Below are 23,058 nucleotides of genomic sequence, written 5' to 3'. Positions count from 1 at the left end.
TTCATTGCTACCAATGAGTGCGTGGTTCACCCATTTCGTGTGGTGTATTCGACACTTCACGTGGACCACTTGACCTCCTTCCCTTCCCCCGCAAAGACTAAAGTCCATGGAAAGGCTGCTGATTTTGTCACGGGGTTACAAGACATTCACAAGACCATCTTTGACAATTTAACTTTCTCAAATGCACGTTACAAGGGGCATGCTGACCAACACCGCCGCCATAGTGAGTTCGAGGTGGGTGACTTTGTGTGGGCTGTGTTATCTAAAGAGCGCTTTTCTGTTGGGGAGTATAGTAAGCTCAAGGCAAAAAAAATTGGGCCTGTCGAGATTATTGAGAAGATTAATTCCAATGCCTACCGGCTTCAACTCCCTAGCCATATCCGAACGGCGGATGTCTTCAATATCAAACATTTGTTACCCTACTATGGAGACTCTTCAGATGATGAAAATTCGGGGTCGAATTCTATCCCGCCTGGAGAGAATGATGCGGGCCGTATTGAGGAGATGGCATGCGCGTTCATGTGGAAATGGGACTCGAAGTAATAAGGGTATTTTAGTAATTCACCGGGCGGTGGAGTTTTTGGGTTTCTTGGGCCTAGTCCGATGGGAAACGGGCCAAATTCCATCGTTTAGGCCTCGAAAACCCTGATTTTGCTATTTTTAGTAATAATTGATTTCGCTATTCCTTTGGCTAGAAATCTCTGATTTGTAAACCGTTTATGGCGTTAGTATTTATTTTGTTAACTCTTTTATTTCTTTCCGGTATTTGAAAATTTACCATTTTTGGTATATTTTCTAATTATCTCCGTTTTAGGATTATTTTCATATCTTTGATTTTTCCTATTTAATGTAAGCCTATGGGCGAGAGTAGGATCAGTTTTGGTAATAGTTACTCTCTTTTTCAATTCCTGGCTATCTTTGATCAACAGGTTTTGAAGACTTGTACTGGGTATTTGTACGCGAATCAACAGTTCGAGTATACCGCTGCATCACTTTTTTTCTTTTGAGCATGCTATTTTGTTGACATTCTCGCTTCATGCTTCAATTCAATTCAACATAACTTCCAAATCTAGTTATCATCCTCTTTGGAAGTTGGCAGATCTCTACCTGCACTTCCACCTCATTGTTGGAGGCAAATGGAATTTCATAATCAACACCTTTCTCTTCTTTTCCTCTCATTCTCAGACCAATTATTTGTCTGTTCTCCTTAATTTTTGTTTCGTCTATCTCTATATTGCTTACCCCATGTCTTAATTTAAAATCATACTTTGTCCGAGGTGATAAATTAAAGTCTACTTTATTCATCTCTTATTTACTTTTGATTTATTTTATTATCTTATTTGATTTTTTGATAATTTCTATAAATGTAAATTAATCTCTTTGCCAAATTTCATCCAAAAGGTTCTTGAGTTGAAAATCAATTGGATACTCACTTAGTTATATTATTGATATGCACTTTGATAAGGAGATATTTTAAGGCAATGGAATTAATAGTCTTGTTCAAATCCTCTTATATATTTACTTGTTAATTTGGTCTTAATATTATCTTGTTTCTACTACTATAGAAAAGATATTTCAAACTATGAAGATTTTAAAGAGTTGTTTGTATTATTGAACCAGAGATGATTGGTTCAATCAGTTTTTTTAATCAGATTACATTGGAAAAGAAGTATTTGGAGACATGGCAACGAAAATTTTTAACAATAATTTTAAAATATGAAATCTCTTGAGAATATAAATATCAAGCTAAGATTTCAACTATCAATTTCATTTCATTGTAATTTTTTTTGATAATTTTTAAATTTTAAAATTATTATTGTTAATAATGTTTTGATCACTAGTTGCACATGGCTCATACAAACAATATTAAAAAAATAAATTAAACAATTTATGTTCAATTGAAGAAACAAAATGAATATTTTTTTAAATATTATAAGTTTTGGTTTTTTTTTTAATAGAATGCACAGCCTGAGCAACCTTTCTGGAAATTCATGCCCTGCAAGAAAAATGGTAAACAATTTACCCTTTTCTACTTTAGCAGGCAACAAAGGTAATGGATTTTCTTATTGACTTTTCAAACCCTGTAAACATATTGTTTTTTCCATTTCAAACATCCAACCGTTTTCATTTGAAGATGTTCAAACCAACTGCTAATATTACCACTTTTATCTACAATGGGCAAATATTTTACATTTTTTGTTAAATGATTTTGGTGTGAAGGACCAATATGATATATGTGGAAGTCCTATATTAAAGTTGATTCGCCTTGATATTCTACAAATGAAAAATGATGCCGTGGTAGATAGATGGAGCCTGCATGTGTGAATCAGAAGACAAAATTGTTGACATGTCTCAATATGAACTTTATTCATTATTGGTAACAAGAGCAAGTGTGAATGCATAGACTTTAGTTTATTGGTTCTAATGCTGAAGAGCACTACAATGAAGCTTAGGATTATCAATGAATGTTTACTTCTGTTTTCCTTTTATTAGAATTTTTGAAGATTTTCTTGGTGGAGCCAGAAAAAAATATGTGGTTAAATAATAAAGCCAAACAAAAAAAAAAACTTTTTATATGGGTGTGTACTTTTTAGAATTTTAATTTTTAAAAAGCTCTTTTAAGTTTTAATTACAAATAATTTTTGAAAATTTCATCATTATCATATAAGAAGCTAATTTTCCTAGTTAGAACCCTTGACTAATTATATTTAAATATAAGTTAACTTTAATTAAACCACAAAATATTCTGATTATAATTTAGTAAAAAAAAATCACTAAATCTTATAAAGTCACAGGTTTTGATAGTTCCCAACTTGATGGTTCATTTGATTTTTATACATTTATACAAAAATGAGGTTATGTCGAAGGTTGTGGCTACCCAAAAAAAGATACTCTAGTAAAGAAAGGAAGAAAAAAAATAAAAAAATAGATTTAAAAAAATAGAGGAAAGAGAAAATAAATTGCATATATTGGATTAAACAGTACTACGGCGATGGAAATTAAATTAAGACTTCACTGTCAAACTTACCAATGAGATGTTTCAATATTCATTGAATGTGCAACGTGTTTGTGTTACACGACCGGTAACCAAACTTTGTCAAGACTGAATAATTCTTCATTTAATTTACGTATGATTACATCATTACATGTGTCATTAGACATTTAACAATCAAAATGGTTGGCAGAAGTTGTTATGGTTCTATATTTCTATTGATTAATAATAAAGTAAGTAAGTAACTTTATGGCATCATCAATATTAGACTGATCTACAATTAGTGCCCAAGTATGATCCGCAACCATTAATTACTCTCAAGCCAGCCGTGTCAATGTCTTTGACCCACATAATTAGATTCAGATCTAAGCATGACTACTTCATTTCACAATCCGAGAAAATTAAACTATAATTAAAAGGTTAGTCCACCGATCTATCTATTAACTCAAGTTTTTGTTTAGTCTTTGTTTAGAGTTAGAATTTTTTATTTTTATTTTTTATTTGAGTCAATTTTGTGTTTTCGATAGCATGTTGTACTATACTGAATTTGCTTAGTTCTAGAAAAAAGCAAATCTCTGGTTCTTGTACTCTTCATATAACTATATATATATTTAATAAAGTTTAGGGTATATGGCGAATATTTATAAATACAGTACTACTTAAAACTGGGGACTTCTTTGGTATGTTATACTCTTTGTTATTTTCTCAAAATAGAAATGATTTATTCAATTTTTTTTTAAAAAATGGAACATATTCTAGATCATTAATTCATTAAATATTTTATCACATGCTAAATCAGTTAAAGGCCAACCAACAATTATGTAAAAGTAAAACATAAAATCACATTCATAATTAAGTTTCTCTTGGTTGCAATTTGTCCAAGCAGCTCACATAACATGATTTAAACAAAAATTAAAAAAAAAAACCAAATAAAAGGGTAATATACATTTCCAAAGAAGAAAAATAAATAAATAAAGAAACAAAGAAAACAACACCACAGCACCATGATTAGCAGTTATTATTGATGATCAATTAATCAGTCAATTCCGGTTTGGGTGCAATCTCACCAGAGACAACAAGAGATCTATAGATCTCAAAGATAAGTCTTTGCTCAAACTCAGTTCGGGCAGGCTTAACCGTGCGGCTCCTCGGGATTCTCCTATCCCAGAGCGGCTCCGGCCCGGCCGAGATGGTCAAGCCACTTCCCTTCCCAGCCAACCTCAGCATGGCATCTATATACGCATCTCGTAACTTGGCCATCAAACGGAACGGAGACCATGCCTTGATCTTCAACTTGATTACCCGTTTCAACCTCCAAAACCGTCGATGAGTACTCTGGTGGTGAGTACCATCTCCGAGACGCACCACTCGGACACCTGCAGTTTTGCTGCCGGAGCTCTCTAGCTTTATATACTTTCTTCTTCTCCAGTATGACCTCACTCCTTTGCAAAACTTTGCAGGAAATGCTTCAAGCTCCATCTAGATCTCTTAATTTGCTCCTTCTTTCTCTACTTTTTGTCTTTGGGCTTCTTTCCTTTGTTTTGTTATTATCCATATATATATATATATATATATGGAGAGGTGGGTGTGGAGATAATGGTTGGTGGAAGAGGATTTTTGGGTCAACAATAGTGGGTTATTCTTGCATTTGTGTGATTGAATATATATGTGGTTTTATTTTAGTCTCATAGTTTCTAGAAGACCTTCTTGTGATATCATATCATGGACCGCGCAATACACATGGACAGAATATATATATATATATGCTTTAAAAGTTTTCTTGTGGTTGCATTAACTATTTTATTTATAATACTGTTTCTCATTGTTGTTGCTGTTGTTTTGATTAAAGTGCACGTTTTAATTGATGAAACTGGAGCTTATTCAAGATTGACCTGCTTGATTGATTTTTAAACAACCTAAAGTTTGAAGTTTCCCCAATTTCCTAGCAGAAAGAAGTTTTTTAGTTCTTTCTTTCTTTCTATTTTATTCACTACTTCCATGCTACTTCGCAGTCGTAAAATATATAATGGAGGGTAAAATCCAGTGGGATTGTAAATCCACTTGTTATATAAAATATATAATGAAGGGTAAAATCCAGTGGGATTGTTTGTATGTTTTGACCAATATATCTTAAAGTCGATCTCACCCGTTTGACCTAGAAATTTTACATGTTTAAATCTAACCCATGTGTATAACTGCGAAAATTTTCCATCCCTATTAGATGTGGGGTTATTAATTTAAATTATCAGAATCTGGATATTACGTGTGTGTATATATATATATTAGTTTGAATTCAAAGTTTCTGTGTTTTTTTTAAATAATATATATTTTTTTCAAAAAAACATAAAAATAAAATTGATGCATACATGTATAATCTGCTCCCAGAATATTTCAAAAAATAAATTTAAATATCATTAGAATATATATAATGTGTTATAAGTGTTTTAAGAAATAAATTAAAATTTTTTTATTATATTTAAGTTTTGTATATATTAAATATAGTATTAATAATTGAAATTTTTACTCCAAATTGCACTTATTTTTTATGGCAATAAATGTAAACCAGATTTATCAAAACTCAAGTATGATAACTATTTCCATTACAGAGAATTATTTACTTATAATATTAGAATTTTTATTATATGTCTATATACTGACTCAAACCTCTGAAAATTATAAAAACCTTGATATGAAGTGTAGGAATTTGACTCGTTCTAGTTAAAATGACAAAAAAAAAAAAATGAAATGCCAACTTTGCTACCATGCATATTGTATTTATGTATTTGTTCTGTAGTTCAAAATTTTTTGAGATTCAATATATATATATATATATATATATATATATATATGCTGCTTATGCATAAATAGAGTCCAGTTAAAATAACAAAATATCAACCTGAATTATAATAAGATTATAATAATTTAGAAAAAAAAACCTATATGGTGAAACAGATAATTATGTGAGCCAAGAGGAAAAGGTAGAATCATAATACTGATTTACAGAGACAAAGGATAAATTTTTGTGACATGCCCACAGTCACAGTATGCTAACCGGAGTTGTTTTAGTTAAGCAATAATTAATTACATATCAATAATTTTAACTCTTCCAATAAAGTAAATTTCATTTTCAAAATTAAATTATATATATATATATATATATCAGTCTACAAGCAGCTTATGAGGAGTTACAATGATTTAAAAGCATAACAAATATATAAATAACAAAATATTAACCAAAGTATATATAAGTCATGCACATTTAACACACTCATTTATTTTTTTAGCTAAAAAAAAAAAATTTTAGTCTTTTAATTAGGACTAAAATTTAGGAATGGGGGTGGGGCGGGGAATGGGATCCCCGTCCCCATCCCCGCTCTGCACGGGGCGGGGATTCCCTGGTTAAAATTCTCCGCGGGGGAAAAATCCTCCCCCGCTCACTCTCCCGCGGGGATCCCCACCCCTCGGGGAATCCCCGCCCCGCCCAAAACATTAATATAAAACTTTTCTATAAATAACTATAATATTTCTAATGCATTTATGTTACACATGCAAAGATGCTATATAGAATTGAAAATAAAAAATATAATGTATGATGAAAAAATCTAGACAAATGGATATTTGAATAAAAAAATATAATGCTTATATGTATCAACACATGGATATTTGAATAAAAATCTGAGACAAATTACAATTACCTAATTATCCAATTCATTTAAATTAAATAAATAATTAGTTTTTTTATGAATATTAGAAATTTGAAAAATTAGAAGTTTGAATTTTTAATTTTTGTAGATATATTATATAATAATTTTATTAAAATAATTTAAGATTTTATTAAATAAATATGTTTTAATGAAATATATAAATTTAAATAGTTAATAAGTTGTATGAAATAATTGTGAGTTCCATAATAATAACTAAAAAAATATTAACAAATAAATATTTATTGATTATATATATATAATATTATGTTAATGTTGAAATAATCTTTAATAAATATATTAAAAATATATAATATATTTTTTGGGGAATCCTCAGGGGAGGCAGGGCGGGGAGGAATTTTTGCCTCGCCTCGCCAGGTGTGTTAGGGGAATCCCTCCCGTCGGGGCCCGCCCGACGGGAGGGATTCCCCGCCCCACCCCCATTACTACTAAAATTGCCTAGAAATTTTTCATTATAAATACCCTTTATCTTTAAGTCCTTGTGGTAATCATTTGTCAAAAAAAACGAAGAGCAATTAGAGGGATGGATACAATGTTTTCTGTGCTAATTATGTGGATGAACACTAGTTTTCGAGATAAATAAATAAATAATAATATTAAAAGCATATTGAAGAACTTATCATGGTCAAACCCAATATACATCATATCTTCTTGGGTCATTCTCAAAATGGATAAGTACAACAATGTGATAAAAAAAATTGACACTAAAAAATAAATATATTCGTTGATTAGTCCATTTTTTAAATAGATGATTAACATTATCAAGAGTTAAATGTATTTTTTTCTTCAAATTTGTTTTACTGTTAATTAATCTTTGTTATATACATAAATGGATAAAAGGGACCAGCACCCCACTAAAGAATAAACTAAGTACAAAAATCTATAACGGTAAATGCCTCTGTCATGCACCTTTACAAAAATGGAGAATATAACTTTTATCACAAAAGACCCACATTAAAACTTAGTAGACAATAAATGAACAATAGGCTACAATACTATGCGTTGATAAATAGTGAATAAATGGTACTCTTATAGTATTGTGGGCGCGGGGACCTGCATCTATCCATTTACTAATAAGGTATTTTACTACTAGGCTATACTAGTGTTAGCCCATATAATTTTTTTTTTAAAATATCCAAATAAAACATGTATTCTGTGTTTTTTTTTTATTACTTCATTCATGTTTTGGTGATTTGTACTTTCAAAATAATTTGTATTACAACTGATTTGGTCAATAGCAGAATAATCATTTAATTAGACTGGTTTGTGCAGAATGCGAAGAAAGGTATTTATTTGGTAGCTTTATTAGTCAAATATTATTGTGTGCGGCTCCTGCTTCTTTCTAGAATGCACTCATGGTCATTGCCTATGCAACCTTAATCTTTTATTATAATTATAATAATAATATAAATATTTTACTGAATAAGATGCACGTTTTATTTTTGACAAAGTCACAAAACTGAAGCATAAATTAATTTAATATTGAGATGCTCCTTCATCCAAATAAAGTAAAATTCCTTGTTCTTTCATTTCCATTCGGCTTTTCAACAAATAATACAATATAAATTATTTATGTTTTTTAAATAACACATGATGACGTCTCCATGAATGAAATGTATAAAATGTTTATTAATGTAGTTAATATTCTTAATATATATGGTAATATATGATGAAAATTTCTAAGAGTCCATTTGAATTTATTTATTTTTGAATCTATTTTTCGGTGCATGAAAAAAAAAAAAATCTTATTCTCAAGAACGAACTAGTTGTGTGCAACCAAAGGTCATGTAGCCCAGTAATATTTGGATTCCATTTGTTCGAATGAAATGTGAATTCTACTACACATGTCAAAAATAAAAGTACATAATGGTTGAATATGCTCTATGTTAGTGAAATTAGGCTATCTAGAAAATATCTCCCATCTATACATGTCTATAATTACAAACCTAGTCACCCAATGTCTTTAGACCGAGAAAAATGATACTATGATAATTTTATTATACATCTAAATTCAATGTCTAAACTGAAAAAATATTCATTCCAATTTTGAAATTAGAGATAGAATGTACAAACAATTAATTATAGTTAGTTTTACTGGGTACTTAAAACAGTTGCAACAAAAACATTAAATAACTTTAAACATTGAGATGTCCACCAATAATGGAAGGAGGTGAGTCATGAAAGTCACAGTAGATTCATTATTTAAAACATTCATTGTGTTTCACAAGAAGCTATTTATTATTGTAATACATCCTTTATTCAAGTAGATAGATAAGAAGATGTATGTATATATGTAAAACTCTGTGTCCATGTGTTTGACAGGTAGCCATTTAATAAAGTAAGATTTTTTAAATTTTATTGTGGAATTATTTATAATTTATTTTTTTATAAATTTAATGTTTAATTATAAAGTTATTAAAAATGAATTGGAAAGTGTTGAACACTAGAATTAGTATTTTAAATAGCTATTTATTAATGTAAGATTATTAAAATTTTAAAATAAAAAACCTCCATACATCTTACTAAAAGTGAAATAAATATGTTTTAACTTTTAAGGTTACTTTATGAATTCCAATTTATGGATTCGGTTTTTTTAATTATTGCCTTTTTATATTTATTTACCGAAATACACATGTTAGGGTTTATTTACCAATATGCTCATATGCGCATTTTTTATAAAAAGTAGAGCATGTTTGTCTAAATTGAAAGGGGGCATAGCACATCAAACCCTTTAATTCAGGGCACTTCTTGTGTGGAGAGGAGGAGCTTGATGACTGTCGATTACTCTGCGGTCAACATTCACCACCTTGGGATCCGCATTCCCTTTTCTTGCTATGCTTGTTGATGAGTCGTTGAAGGAACTAGTTCCCCCTTAATCCCTTCATATTCCATTCATGTCCTCCAATACTCACTTCATCACTGGAACAAAGTTGGCAAGGTTAGACACTTACTTTGCCTGAAAATTCTGATGAGTGCAATTCATATCGTGTTTTACTTACTCTCAATTCATTCTTTTGCTTGTGTTTAAGCACATTTTGGATATATTCAATGCTATTCTAGGTATATTTGTTTATGGTGCAGGAATTTAGGGTTCAAAGCAATTAGGAGTGAAATCGAGGACAAAACAAGCAAATAATGAAGATTTTGCTAAGTGTCCAAGCCAAGCATGGGTAGAGCACGATCATTCTCTATCTCGGTGATTATCATTGTCTAAAGATTCCTCAGTAGTTGCCCAAGTAGGAGGGGTGCTTCCAAGCTAAGCACGATCGTGCTCTCTCCCGGTTATTTTCTCTGAATTGAAGCACCCTCTGCTAACAAGGGAAGCACGCCCAGTGTAAACCTTGCACAGAAGCATGGGCAGAGCACGGTCGTGCTCTCCCCTTGAGTATCTCTAGCTGACATTTAGCCAGTTCACTCAAAAGTTCCTTAGAAGAGCATGGTTGATCTGAGCACGACCATGCTAGACTGTGTCGAGCTCAAGAGTTCCTTTTTTACTCCTAGATTTAGGGTTTCTTCTCATCTTTTCATCGGGGGTTTTCTTCTAAAAAGAGGGGAACTCTTAGGAGGAGGATGACTAAGCTTCACCACACCATCTAAGGGGATCAAGGTCAAGTTGGAGGCATAAGAGAAGTGTAGTTAGCTCATCCATGAAGCTTTTGAAGCACAACTAAGAGGAATTTGTAAAAGGAAGAATAATGTTTTCTTACCTTAGTACATTCCATGTTTTTTCTCAGTTGTATGAAATCATGAGGGGCTAACCATTCCACGGTGCCTCCGGATGATGAACTATATTGCTTTTTGTACTTTGACTACTTGATTTTAATGTCTATGGAGTCCTATTGTATTATTGTGTTTATTCATGTGTTTGCATAACTTGATGTGCTTAATTTGCATAGATGCTTGGTGTGTGTGGATTACCGTAGTTGTGATTACCTAATGTAGTTGCAAAACTTGGTGTGTATGAAGCCCGTAGTTACACTTGCAGAACTTGACGTATTTGATAGCCATAGATGCAACATTGCTTTAGAGCACCCACCAGTATCTTAGGATGTACCTCATAGACATTAGAAGCAATTTAGTACACTATAGCACATAGGAATCATCCTGGGGCATTGCTCTCTTGTTGTTGAAAACTCAATCCTAGTCTTCCTGATAATTTCACCCTTATCTTTTTATTCTTTTTTAGTGATTGTTCTACCAACCAATTCTTGATCTACTAGACATTGGAGGAGCAATTAGTACTAGAAGTCTAGTCCTGAGGTTCGACGACCCTACTCCTGGCGGGTACCACTTTATTACTTATTACGATCCATACACTTGCGGAGAGTGCATCTGTCTCACTAACAATGTCGTTGAACTCCTCTCCATCCTTCGAAGGGCTTTTGTCGGCCTCGTTGTATGTTGTGCGTTACTTGGTTAGAAATACTTGGTTAGAAATAGGGAGGCCGTTAAAGCTGCTATGAATTAGCAAACTAAACAAAGGAAATGGAGGTTAAGGAGGAGAGAAAAAAAGAGTAGAGAAGATAAAGAAGATGTTGTGAAACAAAGAAGAAGGGAGAATAGAGTAATCATGGCCCCATCGCCTTTGATTGTATTCATTATATATAAGTTCATTGTAACAGAATATACCACCCATTGTAGCAATCCTTTGATGCAATAAAACAAGCATATCATTTGTGACAATACTCTACCCAATCATCGCCCTCAACCTAGTAGATAACACTTCTTAATTACAATGTTGATACTCCAATATGACTTTAACAACTCATCATTTGACTTTTTAATTACATCAAGATAAAATTTTTCAACTTAGATGAAGTCACTCTTTTGTGTATGCTTCTCCTATATCAGTAACACCTACACACCTCTTGTTGGATATCATTCTCATGATCACTTTTGCAAACGAGGGTAAAGAACTTGGTCTTAAGCTTAGTAAGGTGGAAGGCGGGGTTGGAGTACTAGCGAAGGATGGCTTTGATTAGGGAGTTAACCTTGGCGGAGCAAATGTGGGAGATGGAGAGAAGGCGGTGGGTTGACATGACTTCCATGATGTTGCTGTGGAGGAGATTTCCCGAGAGGATACATGGGTAGTTGGCAAAGGGGATGTCTTTGAAGGTGAAGCACTTTTTTTGCTGATGTAAGAAGAGGAGACGAGTGAAGCACAACTAGAGCTGAAGAGGAGAATTATGTGCCATGAAGAATTGTTAAATGGGCCTATGGACATATGCCATGTTGGTAAATAAACCCAACATGTTTATTCTGGTAAATACAATATTAAAATGCACTACTTAATAAAAATCTCTTATGAATTCTATCTAGTTCTAATAAAAAAAATTATTATTGATTTATCACTTTTATATTAATTTAGATTAACTTAAAGGACTAGATATATACATATATATGATGTAAAGAGAGAGAAAGAAGGGAATTGAAAGTTTTGGCCTTTAGCCAACAAAAATTGAAAATATTGACCAAACCCACAAAACCGCAAAACTTCAGGTTTCACAAATTTTGCAAATTCAATAAAATTAAAAAAAAAACCTTCCAAAACATCGATAACTATAGCCGATTTATATTTTATAGCCCCAACCAATACAAATTGAAAGAAGTAATTATTTTTGTAATTACAACTAGGATATAAGAGACTAAAAAGGCTAAAATAGAGAACCTATGCTCTTTTTTCATTTTTGGGTCCAAACTTCAATTTGAATAAAAATGGTTACCCAACTTTAATTTTGTTTCATCTGTAGGTCACCCAAGAGATTCCTGCCCACATTTGGTGGTGTAGAGACCGAAAATTCATTGTTAGCATGTGGGTGACATGCCTGCCTAGATGTCCCTTTCACGTCATCACTATGGGCCACGCCACTTAATTTAAGCCACATCAATGTCCACAACACGTGGCACAAAAGTCCCTTCCTTTCAAGTGGTCACCATCATCTCCTTCACTCCCACACACACACACACACACACACACTCACACATAGAGTGAGAGCAAGAGAGAGAGAGAGAGAGAGAGAGAAGGCGCATTCCTCATTCTATTAAGGGATAAAGCAAGCGCAAGAAAGTGTAGGCAGTGTCCTTGCCATGGCCGGTGAGCAAGAAAGAGAGATGGATGACTTGTCACTGTGGTTTCAACTCTTCCTAAGTGTGTTGCAATCACTTTTTCTTTTTCTTTTTTTCACTAATTTTATTGCATTTTTTTCCTTTTGGGTTATTATTTAGTTTGAATTGGGGATTGTCAATTGGTTTGTGTTCTATATTGATTTGTATTATCTATTTCGGATCGATTCAATTGTATTCTTTTAGGTCATTTGAATGAATGAGTTGAATTTTAGTTTGAAATAAATGAAACTATACTTTGATGTAAACTCGGTTTGACATATATAAGCCGAGTTTGATGTAAGTTAGGTTTCCACATTGAAAAAATGGAATATATTTAGTATATATCCCAATGAGAATATGTGTTGTCAACTCTTACTTTTCACTAAACCATAAATGATTTCAGTGGATGAATTATAAATCTCCGCAGTAAAAAATGAAATTCAAGTAAATAAACCTACGAAGAAGATTCCAATATGCACTTATGAACAAATTTTGGAATACATCCATTCATTTTTGCAACCTAAAAACTGTGAATATAATTGTTAGTAAATTTGAGTGATTTTGTTTTCACTTACATCAGAAAGGCAGTTTAAAATTTACAGGACATGAAAATACTAATCAACCCTCAATTGGCACTATTATATTGAATTAGTAACTTTACAAAATAATATTTACTACACAATTGAAACTTTTTTATTAATAAATTTATAGCTTTACAAAATACTACAAAACAAAATCACTTGTGAGCCACTTGAGAAAGGTAACTAACATACCATCACAAATAAATAAAAATTTTGCACCAAAGACATTCATGTAGAAAGGACTGGTGAAAATCCTTCAAGAAGTCTTCTTACTTATATCAGTTTGAAGAAGTAGTAGCTCCAACTTCTAATGGCAACCATGCTTTCGTTCTCTTGTCATCACCTCTCAGTTTGCCTTTTTCTTTAAGTTACTTATCTTTCATTTGAGATTTAAGTACAGGAGCTCCTGCAGCATTTGGATGCAAAGGACTTGTTTGGTGGATTTTTTCCAAGACAAACCACTTTTGTTGCAGCTTATATTTTATTTGTCTTTGTTTCTATGGCTCTCCTTCTATTTAATTCTCTCCTCTTTATTTGAGTTTCTCTCCAAGCTATTGCCCCATGGAGTTTTAGAAAAAGATGTGCAATTACCTGTAATTTTCAAAAAAACAAGTCAATAATATACGCAAGCCCTGAATTACATTAGCCATATATTCCACTCACTTGTAGATAACTTTCTTCAAGACTTGTTTATGAATTACTATAGATGATGTTTCATTTGTCTTGTTTTAGACCCTATTGTTTACAATTATGGCCTTTTCCTTTGAGTTTAATTGTAGGTAGTGCTTTGGAGAGGGTTTGAGCAACTATCTAGGAAGTTTAAAACATATAAATTAGTTACATGAACAAAGTTTCATAAAGAATGGTAACCATTTGCAATAGTAACCTATGGCATAGGCTGCCCTGAAGCTTGTTGTGAAGTTGTGGTTTCATTTGGTAGTGTTTTCCCAAAATACTTATTTCTGGCCTCCTAACTGTATTTTCCCCTGTAAATGTTATTTCAATAACTATTAAATCATGTTTTGCAAACACCTACAACAACAAAAAGAATGTATCAATTGGTTATATGAGTAATAAGGCAATGAAGAACTACTAACCATATCTAATTTGAGACATGGGCCCTCATGTTCTTAATTCTTACATCCTCACTTCAATTTCCCCTGTGGGTGTTGCTTTTTGGAGTGTTTCATTAGGCCCTTTAATTACTTACAATGATTAAAAAATAAAACAAAATTAGTTAACATTCTCAATAAAACCCTAAAGTACATCACCCAATTGCAATATTCACTTGTGAGAAAAATCTTCTCGGAGTTGTCTATCAGTTGCATCTTCCTCAGTTTGATTTCTTGACACTAAAGTGTCAGCCTTGAATTTTCACATAGCACAAATTAGATTGATCTCTAAGAAAATAAATGGATTCTCCTTTAAAAATTCAAAAAAAGAAAAATACCATCTCCTATTGATTTTCATGGCCTACTTGACTTGCCTGCCCACTTGAACTTTCACTCCTTACCTTCCATACATGCACATCAAATTAAATTCAAAGCAATATTAGTATAGTGTATACATTTTTAACTTCACAAGCAGTGATGAAGACACTAACTTGAACCCTATGGTAGTTGTTATTGTGTCCTACTGCACTTAATACATTGCATATCATTTTCACTTCCTTTTTGTTGAACTTTTTTATTGGTAAAACCAATGTTTTCACCCACCTCTTTTCTCCTAAGAAAAATCTTCCTACCCCTTCTCTTGTTCATTGGCTCAGGTGGGATGATGGAACCTTGGTCACTATTTAGCCATGAATCTACGTCATGGGTAGGGTTTAAGATGTGCCTATATGTTTCCATAAAGGTGCTAACCTTGTTGCATACATCTAAGTAATTTTCAGGCTTTTCTTTATTATAGTAGAGGACTGATATCACATGGCTACATGGAACATCACTAAGTTGCCATCTGCTGTAGGAATAATTACATTCTTTCTTATCCACCACAAAACTACCCATCAGGGCCTACTACATGGCATTTATCTCCCTCTGACCATGTGGTGTTATAAAACAAACCTAATTGCTTAAACTTCTTAGGATCTTCACGAATCTAGGATAGTGAATGATTGTTGCTTTTTGCATGGCATCTCTCTTTTTTTGGATTCTTTTCATCTACTATATTATGATCATTTCATTCATTGTAATAATAACATTGATCCTAGCTTCTAGGATGTGACTGTGAAAACATTCTCACAAATTATTTAAGAGAATATCATAGTTAAATTGAGGTTGGATGCGTGCCTTACTCCATGGTTCAATTTTTTCCATGTAATCAAATGCTCATAGAGACATCCTTTTGAGATTTTCCATTGCTTTCTCATATACAAAATTGTAAGTTGCCCTCGCACAAGGCCACAGCTAGTCTTTAAGTGCTTTGCCTTTAAAGGTCTTTCTAAAATTGGTATGAATGTGCCTCACACAATACCCATGCTCACTGTGAGGGAATAGTTATGTAATTATAGAGATTAATCACTAATGTTGATAATTATTGGTCAACAAATATAATTGAAGGTCACATCATCACCCACAACAAGGCCATAGCAACAAGAGGAAAAAAATCATTGAAAAAGAAACTATTAATAGAATTTAACAGACATATAGAATAAATAATAATAGATAAAAAAGAAAAGCTTTCACAAAATTATGTACAGATTAAAAATTTGTGGTATAAATAACATACTTATACATAAGATTGATTATCCCTTCATCACCCACAACCAATACACAGCACCTAAAGGAAAAATTGTACATTAAAAAAAACATAAGAATCTAGAATTAAAAATTTCACAGAACATACAATGGATTAAAAGTTAAAAGTGCAAGTAACATGCCTATAATAAAAAAACCACAGGACAAAAACAAAAAAAATTAGAAAATTTTCACATAATATACAATGGATTAAATATTTAAAGTGAAAGGGATATACTTGCATAATCACATCAAGACCCGCAACCAAAGCATATCATCATAAGGAGAAAACTAAAAAAATAATAATAATAATAAAACTTTCACATAATATACAATGCTCTAAAAATTTAATGTACAAGTGGCATGCCTCCATGATGATTACATCATAATCCACAACCAAAGCACATCAACATAATTAAAAACCACACAACACAATAAAAAGAAAAATCATAAAACTTTGATATAATATATAATAGATTAAAAATTTAAAGTGCATTGGGCATACCTTCATATCATCGATTCAAAACAGAAAAAGGGGAACAAACTTGATAAGTGCTTGTGTGATACGAATGCGAAGCATTCTTTCCTTAAGTTGAGCATTACTTTTCTCAGGTTTTTACATTAATATGTGTGTTTTTATGTTACTTTTATGCAGGTATGGTTGTGAGGCTGAGTATGAAGGAAATAGGCCAATGTGGATCATAATGCACCTATTTTGGAGGAGATTTTGCTAAGGTTCAAACGCGAAGACATAGGGACGGGTGTGAGATGCTAGAGTGTGTGCCAACCTCCTCGCATTCGAGTGAGCACATCCATTTGGAGCGGCACAAAAGGCGATCACACTCGAGCATTCCGTCTTATGCATATAAGAACGGGAGCTCCACCAACATATATATCATTGAAGAAGCAAGTGATTCACGACGGGGAGCGTGTGCCCATTTGCGTTACCCGATGAAAGTATGGAATTGGGGAAGTTATTCGAGCCGAAGGCGTAGCGAAAGCATCGTAGCAAAATCGCTCACGCCCGGCCGAGAAATCGAGAAGCAGAGAATCCACACGGGCGTGTGGAAATTATCCACGCCCGTGTGGAAATTCCGCACGAGCGTGTAGCGTCCACGCCCGTGGAGTTGCCCGATTCCAGCTCTATGTAAAGCCAATTCAGCCCCGATTTTGGTATTATTTTCTCCATCTTTTTCCCAACTTGAGAGAGGGCTTCGGCTAGGGTTTTGAGGGGTATTGGCCAAGGTTTTGGAGAGGTTCTACAGCTCCGACATCGTCATTCCTGAGGAAGAAGGTTGGTAGGGGAGCTTCCGTCGAGGCGTATCCTATACCGGACGAGGGAATCCTTGGACCACGAGTAGAGGACTCTCCGCAAGACCATCGACACGATCATCGAGGGGGTTTCTTTATGGATTCATTGCTTTTACATTTGATTTCTTTGATTGTACTTAGCTCCATGGAGAGCTAAACCCCTAGTAGGTACTTGGGTGATTGTGAACCCTAGGATGTATTCGTTTCTTTGAACTTTTTTATTATGCTTTCAATAAATTGATGTTTATTGTGAGTTCCAACTTTGAATGCTTGATTATATGAACATTTCCCCTAGAGTGACACTAGGGTTGAGAGTTCTTGTTGGTAACCTTGTGAGTGAGTGACACACCACGAGCGTTAGACAAAGCTAGGTTGGAGAGGGTTGAGAGGGTGAGTCGAGAGGTACAAGAGCGTCCCCTTTCCCCTCTGACGTGATAGATTCTACCTCCGTTCCTTGAGTTCTTTGCGGCCATAATAGAGTGAATGGTCTAAGGGATGAACCTCCGATAGGGCCTAGTTGTGCGTGCAATGGAGTGAAGCATTGAGGGGATCTTAGTATCTAGGGCTTAATTGTTGCTAGAGACCTTCCGCCTGGACCAAAGGGTTAGGTCTATAATTAAGAAGCGATTTATTACTTGGAATCCCTAGAGCTCATTGCAACTTTATTCGAGTGCGAGGTTGAGAGGTTATTTAATCTCTCCTCCGGGACATGAATAGAGTTAGGCATAGTTGACCTTAGATTTGGGACTATGTATGTAAGGATTTCCACGACTCACCATTGCATTGATTAGGAAGCATAATAGAGAGTTCTTGCACTTAAAGCAATTATCCTCGGTGAAGCATCATCCGAGTACCCCATCTTTATCGATTGCCTTGCCTCCTCCTTACTTTTGCTCTCTTACTCGTTGCTTTTAATTGTAGAGAATTGAATCATTATCACACTTATCATTGTTGATACTCCACATAGCTACTGATTATTATATCCATCTACCTCCTAAACTATTTTCCTGACCAAATCCACTCAGTATTAGTGCCAATGATGTGATTTTGGTGTTTTTGATGCTTTTGTGGTGAGTGAAACTTGGGATCTTTGTTGTTTGCAGGAATTTTCCTCAACCTATAGTTGTGCTCACTAGTTCAATCTTACAAGCTGAAATTATTAGGGCAGTATTAGGTTAATTTACTTTCTTAATATTGTTTTGTGTTTGTTTCGTATTACTTTAGATTTGCTTTATAGTTGCTTGATTTGTTTTATTTTACATGTGAATTACTTATTGTTGTCGTGGAATGAACGAAAAGATAGATTTGTTTGTGGCTTATAGAATGTGTTTGAGTTTTCAACCACTGTTCTTGTGGTATGATTGGTATCATCAACATCATCATTGATTCATCATTATATACCTAGTTTATATTTAGTGTTAGATGAAGTTTAAATCTCATAAGCCTAACTCTACCTAGTTGACTTTAAAAATGTTTATAAAATGCTCAACTGGATTTATTAGTGTAGTAGAACATTAACATATTTTGAGATTATAAAAATCTTGTTAAATCTCTTGTGAAACCAAGCCTTGTCTTCACAAAAAAGGACCTCTAACCCTAATTAAGATTATCTATAATTAATGAATGATGTTTATACAATTGTATCAAGACAAAATAATGATCTATATAAAATTTAAAATTATACTTATTAAAACCAAAAATGCTTCTTTTAAACTAATGGTAGCTTTAGCATAGAACACACATTACCTATGGACCTAGACATTACCATTAAAAATTCTAAGAGATTAGGTATTTCTCAACCAAAAATCTTTAAACTAATGAATCTCATATTAGTGCATCTACAAGACATTAGTTAATTAATTTAGGTGATGTTCATCTAATGATGCTCGCAAATAATGATTTCAACCTATGCAATTCCATATATAAATATATATATATCTATAATATTAAATTCAAATCCACATGATTATGTTCTCTTCCATTGGAATTCTGTTATATTGTATTTTTACAAACTTTGGTTCATTTCTTGGTTATAATATCATAAATAATCTTTATTCTAATTTGATCATGATGAGAAGAAGTGCGTGCATGAGCTTAGCACACAATCTATGAGAACTCTAACTTGCACTAAAATTGGAATTGCTTGGCGTGTACCTCATCTCTGCCTGTGCTCACATGATAAAACTAGGCCACCGCTTAAGATTTTGCAATTTTGCAAACATGATAATGCTTCAACCTAGTTAAATTGTTTGCTCATGTTATTTGATTGCATAGTTTGTGCTTTCTTTCTTTCCTTCTTTGTGAGAATGCTAATGAACTAGATATAATTCCATCCAAAAGATTTGTTATTTCTTTAGCTTGTTAGACATTCTTTTTGCTAGGTTAAAAGTGAAATATTGTGTATGAATTGATATGAATATCTTGAGTATGAATTGACTTGGAAATTAGTAAGGTTAGGTTAACTTTTTTGACATCTTTTTAGATTATTTGATGATTGTGGCTGCTTCTTTTTTGAATGTCTTAAGAACCTTTTAAATGAGTGATGCTACACAAAATGCCATTTTTATATTCTCAATTATCACTTTATCTTTTAATCCTATTTTATGTAAATAAGTTAGCAATATTATTGGCTTTGAATGTTTAGCTACCATTTTGTTATCTTATTTTTTTATGCTTGCCTACTTTGATCTTTGGATAGCATTATACACTTTTATAGCTAATTGGACATAAATAAATTGTAAATTAAACGACCGAGTGAAGATTCCCCTGATTCTCCATAAACACCATTAGGCTTCGAAGTAATCAGGAAAGACACTCATGTGAAATTCAATTTGGATGATATTGTTAGTGATCCGGTACTACAAAGACCGATTAAAGATTTTCATGTTAGGACCTCAAGTTAGATGTGAATATTTGACTAGAGGCCCTTTTTAGACAATTGCTCATGATTTTCAACTAAAAGTGTAAGGTAAATAGAGGAAAAGTTTTGAAGATGCTTGGTTTAAACATCATCTTTGGTTGGAGTACAATGTGACCAAAGATGTAACATTTTATCTTTGGTGTTATCATTTCACACTAAGCAGAAGAAGCTGAATATGGAAAGATGAATTCACTAAAACAGATCAATAATTAGAAAAAAAGCTTTAGAAAACTTTACAGAGCATGTTGGTTCTATGAACAGTGTGCATAATGATGCTAGGGTATAGTTTCAGAGCTTTCAAAATAAGTGGTAGAGCATAACACACCAATTGGTTGTACATTCACACGAAATGAAGGTTGAATACCATATTCATTTAACGACAGTTTTAAATGTGACAGATTTTTTATTGAAAGCAAGGTTTGGCTTTCTATGGACATGATGAGTCCTCGAGATCATTGAATAAGGGCAATTTCCTTAAGTTGCTCGAGTTGTATAGGCTATGAAATAATAAGGTTTTTAGCCCAATCAATCAAAACGCTACTAGAAACAATCTAATGACTTCCCCAAATGTTCAAAAAGAGTTGGCAAATGCCATGTAATAGAGAGTACATGTGCTATTGTTGGTGATATTAGAGATAACTATTTTTCACTTATGAGTGATGAAGCTCAGGCTACCTCAGTGAAGGAGCAAATGGGAGTTATTCTTCGATATGCGAATAATAATGGATATGTGATAGAAGGGTTCCTTGCTATGGTTCATGTGTAGGATACCTCAGATATTTTATTGAATAATGCCATTGATTGTCTTTTTGCCAAACACGGGTTATCTCTTTCAAGGCTGAGGAAATAAAAATATGATGGAGCTGTTAGGATTATGCCCTCGAATGCCAATGAGGATACTTGTATTAGGGCATTTCATTTATATTTACATTCTTATTATTATAGGTATTTATTTTGATATTCATATAAATTTTGTGATGGCATTATAATTAGTTTGAATATCATAGTCCATGTGTATTAAGTTAAACCTTCTACTCTTTGTAGGATAAAGAGGAGAGCACTAAAAGGGTTTGATACTTAAACACTTAAATAGTTCATAAATCGGAGAACCTTTAATTAGCATTAAAGGTTCGTAAGGATTTGTATGTCATATACTTTGACAAAGAGTGCTAGTTGAACACTATGGAATAGTGGGAGCATATGTCATAAATGCATCATTGGGATTAGTGTATTCAAAACATGACTCGCAACAAACCAATCACATGGGTTTTACTCTTTGACAGTCAATGATTGGGATTGTTGGTTATGATCATATGCGTGAACCTTAGACCTGAGGTATCATGATCACAATGTATTTGTGATGATTAGTCTATTACTAGAGTCGTTAGGCTCAGTTTACCTTTTGGTAGGGCCGACCTCGAAGTGTGACTATGTCAGGTAAGTAGTAGTTGCGAGTGATCATAAAAAAAGAATCGTTCTCTTAGAAGTAAATGAATTAGTATTCTATGCAATTATAAGTATGTGAGATTAGAAGACATTAGGCAAGACAGTCAAACTATTCGTGTGGGACATAAAGGATAGTTTGGTAATCTCACCCTACTATAGTTATTTGTATATGATCGGGTTCAGTGTGTTTGACAATTACCATGCTCTCACTCTGTTGGGATGCAAGAATGAAAACGTTTATACACATATGGTAATCATAATCAAAAAGGTTCATAATGATTTACTCATTTGTGTTTAATTGGGTTACGACATGAGGCAACGGGCTGGCTAGGCGTCACCTATTTCCTTTGGTATCCTTCCATTACCAATTGGAATGACACTAGGGAGTCACACTTAAAGGGATAAAGAATGAGTCTCATTTTTGAGTGTAGGGGTAAAATTGTCAATTTACAATTTTACTTCATGGGATGAGTGAAATTGTAAATTGGTCTAGGGTTTTTGTCTTAATTTTAAATTTTGATTTAAATTCGATGGAGTCGAATAGATAATCAAAATTATAAGGACTCAAAGACAAAAGTGGATTTAGCTACATTAGAACTCACATTTCTAATAGAACTTCTATGATAATATTTATCATATTATGAAGGTTCATATTTTGAATAGAACTTCATAATTGAATAATGTTTATCATATTATGAAGGTTTATATTTCAAATAGGAATTCATAATTGAATAATATTTATCATGTTTTATAAAGTCTATATAAATATGACTCCTCTCTAATTCTAGAATCAATCAATTTATTTCTCTAGTGAGAAAAATCCCCAAGCTCTCTCTTCCTCTCTAACCCTAGCCTCTATTTGGAGAAGAACAGGAGATTGTTTCTTAATTCTATCGTGTGATCTAGAGGCGTGGGACTTTCATTCGGCACTAGGAGATCTATGACAATCCACGAGACAAATTCGGCACATCAAAGGAAAGGCTTTCAAACATTAAGAGGTAATCTTTTTAGGCCTTTTAATTAAATTACGGTGTTCATTAAAACAATTACAACATATCACAAATTTATTATCACTTCCACATTCCTTTGATGGTGTTATTTGATTTTTACGATATTACTTAACGTGAGCTTCAAATATGTAGGGTGAATTCAATGGTTCGAAGGCACTTGTTTTAAGAGAAAATCCATATATAACACATATCAATTATTTTGCTTACCAACTCCAACTACTAGTTTATGTTGTTGC

At 33.0% G+C, this 23,058-nt stretch overlaps 1 protein-coding gene across 1 annotated transcript; it reads right to left on the bottom strand.

The window, feature by feature from the left end:
• Positions 1 to 3,799: 3,799 nt before the first annotated feature.
• LOC120251791 lies at positions 3,800 to 4,546 on the bottom strand. The gene has a single exon (XM_039260440.1). It carries the CDS (start codon positions 4,469 to 4,471, stop codon positions 4,025 to 4,027), a length of 447 nt encoding a protein of 148 aa, XP_039116374.1. The 5' UTR covers positions 4,472 to 4,546; the 3' UTR covers positions 3,800 to 4,024.
• Positions 4,547 to 23,058: the final 18,512 nt, after the last annotated feature.

This window comes from Dioscorea cayenensis, chromosome 20 (genome assembly GCF_009730915.1).
Source record: "Dioscorea cayenensis subsp. rotundata cultivar TDr96_F1 chromosome 20, TDr96_F1_v2_PseudoChromosome.rev07_lg8_w22 25.fasta, whole genome shotgun sequence".
NCBI classification, from domain to species: domain Eukaryota; kingdom Viridiplantae; phylum Streptophyta; class Magnoliopsida; order Dioscoreales; family Dioscoreaceae; genus Dioscorea; species Dioscorea cayenensis.
This window is presented reverse-complemented; position numbering and strand designations above follow the sequence as displayed.